General features: G+C 32.7%; 1 protein-coding gene across 1 annotated transcript; it reads left to right on the top strand.

Moving 5' to 3' along the window:
• The first annotated feature begins 3,989 nt into the window (after positions 1–3,989).
• LOC127721126 (pancreatic secretory granule membrane major glycoprotein GP2-like) lies at positions 3,990–6,170 on the top strand. Its single transcript, XM_052227800.1, has 3 exons — positions 3,990–4,126; positions 5,248–5,519; positions 5,998–6,170. The coding sequence occupies exons 1-3, from the start codon at positions 3,990–3,992 to the stop codon at positions 6,168–6,170; spliced, it is 582 nt and encodes a 193-aa protein (XP_052083760.1).
• The last annotated feature ends 427 nt before the right edge of the window (positions 6,171–6,597 follow it).

Below are 6,597 nucleotides of genomic sequence, written 5' to 3' on the forward strand. Positions count from 1 at the left end.
GTTTGAGTTAGTTATTGTTCTATTGTATCTCATTTCCATTTCATTTAGTTATCTTTTTTTATAAATTGTATTGCATGTTTGGTTCTTTAATGCAAGAAAACATCGCAAGCGTTTTTCTGGTGCCATCTTATTTGTGTTCCTAATATTTGTATTTCTGCAGTATGGTTTGAGAACGAAGGTAATACGTATTATACATTGTGATGATAGGTCAATTCAGGATTATTCCAACCTGTGGAAAACCTGAACTATTTCCTTTCAGTACACAAATGGTTTGGTGGGATATAAGTTGTTGGAGTTTTTAACCAGTGAACCAAAAGGAGCCAAGTCGAATGTTAAACATACTTTTTGTTTAATTTCTGTTTTCTGTTCCAGATTCAGTAACAACTGAGGAAACAGCAACAGTACCCTTTAAAACGGGTAGGTTTATTAAAAACACACACTCATATTTATATGACCGTTTTACATGTATATGAAATATAACTGTAATGGTCATTTTCTGTAACTTAAGTGTTCATAAAATTAAAAAAAAACACAAAAAAACACTCAGATTATTATACTATAGGTAAAAAGAAGCATCACGCAACCTTCTAAAGCTTTGAATTAAATTGCTCTTCAACTCGTTATTGATTTGGCCATCCAACTATTTTGCTTCGCGCGCAACTTATGAGTCGTATGAAGACAAATCTCGCATCTTCCGTACGAAATCATACGCCTGGTATTTTTAACGAGTGTTTATAACAATTGGATTTTTTTTTATTAGCCACAACTAATTAATGAATAGTCAATTTCAGTTTTGATTGGCCCTGAAACTAATTTTTTTTTCCAATAGTGGTGATGATGATTATGATGATGGTGATGATGATGGGCACTAATATTATAATTATGATTGTGATTATGATTATGAATATGAATATGATTATGATTATTATTATTGAATTTTAAGTGTAACAGATTTCCTATGATTTGCACCCGAATCAAAATATAACGTCAAGTTTAATTTGTTTTATTTAGGATGTCAGTCAGTGACTTCTTCTCCTGCTGACGTTATTTTCGTTGTTGATGAATCAGGAAGTGTAGGCAGTACTAACTTTGACAGAACAAGAGCCTCCATTGTGGATACTATTCGTCATCTTGATATCAGAAAAGATTTTATACGAATCGGAGTCATGACCTTTGACGATACAAGCCGGACAGTTTTTAATCTTAACACTTACCCCGGAGATCCTAACAGCATGGTGAATCGCGTTATGTCAATGCCATATTCCTCTGGAGGTACCGACATTGCAGATGCACTTTCCCATGCCTGCAGTAATATGTTTACCAGCGTAAACGGAGACAGGTCAAACGCCACAAATTACCTGGTGCTGTTAACTGACGGCCAATCACAGGCCCAACAAGAGGCTGACCGATGTAAAGCTGGTGGAACTAAAATTATAAGTGTTGGAATCGGTGATAGTATTAATGAACAAGTGTTAAGAAATCTTGCCTACAACTATGACTATTATTTAAGTACAAACTACTCCGATATTGCTGGTTTCCTGCCCAAACTGGTAACTACAGCTGTTAATTGTGGTGGTTTAGGTACATATCAGTAGTTGATTGTCATCAAATGTTTCATTAACACTGTACATGTATATACCGATACACATGCAATGAACTTAGCCATTGTTTTTATATGTTTGTGTTAAAAGATTGTTCCGGGCTATAAAATAGAGAAGCAAGTGCAAATAATGACGTATTTGCTAGTAAATAATATAAAGAAAATCGGATTTTCTATTCTTGTAAACGTAGAGAATCAACTGATACGGTGGCTTTATATTGATCGAATAGGGGTTGTATCTCCAGTTAAAAGAAGGTTTTTCGCCTTTAGCTGAAGAAGGTAGATGGATTTTTTTCTTCATTTACAATCGATTGTGTTCTGCTTCACAATGAGATATACAAAGAAACGTTATGTTGTGTTTTATTTTCTGTATGCATTCGAAGAGGCAATTATTATTTCACGTGACAAACGAACGCTTAATTTCCAATCAGTTAAACTACAAAATTGTAATTGCATTTTTACAATGAATGTAATACGACTTATTAATGACAGTATCAATGAAATCTGAATTTTTGGATTATATAATATCGTACCCTATCGTTCAGCTTTCAGAATAAGACATTTAAATCACACCCTTTGTCATCCCCTTTGTTATCTTTGCCTCTTTTTTAAACACATGAAATCAATAAAGAAAAAACAAATAAAGAAAAAACAAAGAATCAAACTTAAAGTCAACTCCATCTAACAAATGAAAACTATTTGTGTCAATTATAAAATATTTAGCAGCTGTTGTTTTTAAGAGAAATACAGAGTTCATTTGTCTATAAAAAATAACCGATGAACTAAGTCTAAATAATTATTGTTTTCAACAGAATCAACAAATGCCAAACATATCACTGTTAACTGTCAGCACAGTAGTTGGTATGTTAAAGTCCACCTACCGCCATTGGAACAACAGTATTCCGACTTTAAAGAGACCGACGTCTACCTCGGCTCTCACAGTTGTACTGGAACACGATCTGGCGATTACCTCATTTTCAATGAAGATTATACAACATGCGGAACAAATAAGATTGTAGGTAGTGCATTGATAAATATGACTTTTTAATTCGGAAGAAGCATCTATTAAATTGCGATTTTTATTGAACATGCAGATTGTTAATAAGCGGACATTGATCTCATTGGTTCATTAGATATATTTTACAGAATCAGATAGCAAAAAGGGTGATAATTCAGCTGTCATTAGTATCGAAAAATACCAGTTACGAAACAGAAATATTACTAATTCAATGGTTTTCCCTTATTACAGTCTAAATTGAATGTTTAACTATGTATGTCTTTGTTTTGGTCGAAGTTTGAAATACATTTTTTTCTAAATCTAGAAACTAGAGGATCGTTTGCCAAATTGTTAAACTGACCTGTTTTCTCACATTATATATATCCCGTAGGCGTCCTATGCTATCGATGAAGATTTTTTTCTACATATGAATTTTTGTACACATATATAGAAGGTAATACATGTTAGTTTAAATCCCACAAGGATCTTGTTGACCAGACTTTTGTCCCATATAGATTGAGTGATTGTGTTGAATGCCACCGTCAGTAAAATCATAATTTATATCGAAGGAACCCTGGGAGGATCATCGATCTTTAGTAGGAATGTTCCAAATTCAGAAACGTGATTGAGGAGATGTATCTTTTATCGATTCGGTTAAAGCACATAGAATATTGATACAAATTAATGTAAAGAAAACAACTTAGGTCTATGAATAGTTAGCGACATATATCACCCTTGAAAGAACTAGATGTTTTAGACATCTGTATTTCGTGTGACAAAATAAATCGTTGTGATGCATACCAACACGGTAAAATAACTTCGTTGTTTGTTATATCAGCTCTTCAAAATGTTCTCTTAGGTTTTGGAATTTTAATTTATTTGGCCTGGAAAATAAACACTTAAGTCTTTTTTAACAATCCCGCCAGTAGGGTATTAACGTAATGTTTTCCAATTTTGCATTTTACTAAAATCGACAATAAGCTATTTTTGGTACAGTTATATTTAATAATATTTGTTTGTTATTTTTATACTGCCAATGGTCATTTTGATATTACTTTTATATAATATATTATCAATTGAGTGAGGATTATTACGTTCTTTTACGAAGCTTGTTTTATTTCACAGGCATCTGCAAATGGAGTTATCTATACAAACACACTTGTCTACGCTGTGCACGATCCGAACCAACCATATATTGTCCACGAGTACAGGTTTCGTGTAAGTGTCGAATGTGACATGTCAAAACAAGAAGCCGGAGAAAATAACATTAACAACATCCATGGCAATTTAGAACAACAGACCATTTCTGGTGTAGGACATTTTGTCGTTCAACTGAAGTTCTTCAGTGATTCAAAATTCCAACACGAATTCAATGGATTCCCTCCATCTTACATGGTTGGTCAAAATGTGTACGTCAAGGCAACCACTCCAATCCATGACTATAATGTTAAAATGAGGTTATCAAACTGCTACACAAAACCAAGTAAATCAGCAAGTGATGTGTACATCTACTATCTAATCAGAAATGGGTAAGATTTATTACATGGACTATTTAATCAGAAAAGGGTAAGACTTATTGCATGTACTATTTAATTGGAATGGGTAAGATTTATTATAAACGTTGATAAAAGATTTCATCAGAGATAAGTAACTTTGATTAAAGGTAAAACATTGAATGTCTTCATGTATGAAGCGCTCACGGAATTCTGATTTCCAACAACTTTCAGAAGATGGGGTCAGAACTGTTGAAATATAGTTGGGTCTCAATATCCGGCAACATCTGATTTTAGCTACAGCAATAGTAGTCATTTTGTCCTGCAGAATAAGGCAAGATTCTAACATCAAGAGTTTTCAAATTAACTTGAAGACATAAAAACGCATTTCTTAAAGATCTCGGCTATGGCAATCTATGTCTTGAGTAGGAAAATTAAAGTGGTTCGAATAATTCTAAATTTATAAACTTTGAACTATCTTTATATACGAAACCTGACATATCTAGCATACAACATGAATTTATCTAAGAGTTAACAAATCTAATTTTATATGGAAGGGTAAGAAAAATTATAACAAACGACATAAAGTCACAAAACGACTGTTGGATGTCTGAGGTGGATAGATATACACAATTATATAACTGCACTTCAACTAGCTGTAAATGGGAAGTTATTCCAGCATTTTACATTCATACATCTGGTGTTGATTTCACGTTATTATATATCAATATGGACAGTATTTTATTAAACACAAAACATATATAAACATTTAGAAATTGTAATTTTAAAAATATATTATTATTTTTTTTTTTTATTTCAAAAACATGCGAACATATATCTTATAAAGAAACAGAATAAAACAGTTAGTTTTACAATCTATGTCTACATTTAGTACCACAGAATGTATTCCTAAAAAAAATTGTGAACGTGTAATATTACAAGTAGTTTTATATCAACCGGTTAAATCAACTAATTTATGAAACTTATCAACATGCGCATGTTTGCTTGACGTGATAATACCGCTACGAAAACCGTTTAAACTTGCAAAAATTCATTCATGTCTTTTAACAGCCATTAAACATGCTATTATTAATGTATTTGTCAATTAAATATGAACAGAACCTCTATGATTTACCATAATATATGTGCTTTGACAGATGTCCAGCCGAACCTAATGCGTTTATCACTACCAAGACTACACACGAGACAAGATTCCACTTCCAGGACTTCGAGTATGCCTTCCACCCTGATTCAATGTATGTTCATTGCAATGCCACATTTTGTCATAGCAATGACTATTCGAGTGACTGTGAGCCACGTTGTAGCAACAGGAAGCGAGTCGGGAGTATAGATCAAGATGATGAACCTATTGAAGGTGTTGGACCAATTGGTTATGCTGAAGATGAAGCCACGCTTCTCTTTCGAAAAGGCAAGTTGGTTTACGAAATTTGAAAGCATTAAAAAGGGGTAGGTAAACTATTAACTTAGGTACTGATGTTCAAATTTCTTAAATTGATTAAGAAGACAAATCAAGGATACAAACAAGGTACACGTTTAACGAACGAAGTATTCTATTGGTTAATTTAAAAAATCAATAACGATACGGGAATATGAGCATTAATTTTAAATGAAAATGGCATTTTTTTTTAATTTTGATTGATATGTTAAAATTATTTAAAGTTTAAGAAGTCATTTAGATCACATTTGTACATAAGGTTTTTGGAAATATACTGACGGACTTTAAAAAAAAACCTGCATTGGTTTCAAATTTCGCTTTTAGCAATTTAGCACATTAATCACGTTACTGGTGTGAATGACATTAGATTGGACACGGGAAGAAAACCTTATCTCGGAACAAAACTATTGTTGGATGACGGAACTCAATGTTTGCTTTCAAATTATTACAGGTCCAGAGGCGTTAAATGCAGGAAATAAACAGGAAGAAGAAAACAAGGGAAACAAGCCTTTGTATGTCGTTGGAGTCGTCGTTGTAGCAGTGGCAATGGTAGCCATTTTGGTTGGGATGTCGATATACTTCAGATCAAAGAGACGGCAAAATGGACAGTCTAAAATTGTTTAAACAAATAACTTGTGAACAATGAACTCTATTCAGTAAACTGAAATGTGAAAAAAAATGCTATATGAATAATTGTTTTGTATATTTGATGATTATTTTGAAATTGTGAAAGTTTGTAATAAAGTCATCATAGATTTTTTTGTCTTTTGTTATAACACATCCCTGAATTATGTTGTTTAGGAACAACACCAACATAATATAAACGTCTGATCATTTTTATTTTACATGAAAACACGTTTTTTCCTGTTATTACATTTATCAAATTAAAAAAGAGTATAAGTGTGTAGAATAGGGGAACCTGGGGTAACTCGCCACCATAAGAACTATTCAAGCTACTGCATCGTCCCCTCGCAACTTTCGTGAAACGTTTTCATGTGATACTTAAGTGTATACAGTGTTCTCCAAATACCAATAACAATTGTATGTTTAT

This window comes from Mytilus californianus, unplaced genomic scaffold, assembly GCF_021869535.1.
Source record: "Mytilus californianus isolate M0D057914Y unplaced genomic scaffold, xbMytCali1.0.p SCAF_12, whole genome shotgun sequence".
NCBI lineage: Eukaryota > Metazoa > Mollusca > Bivalvia > Mytilida > Mytilidae > Mytilus > Mytilus californianus.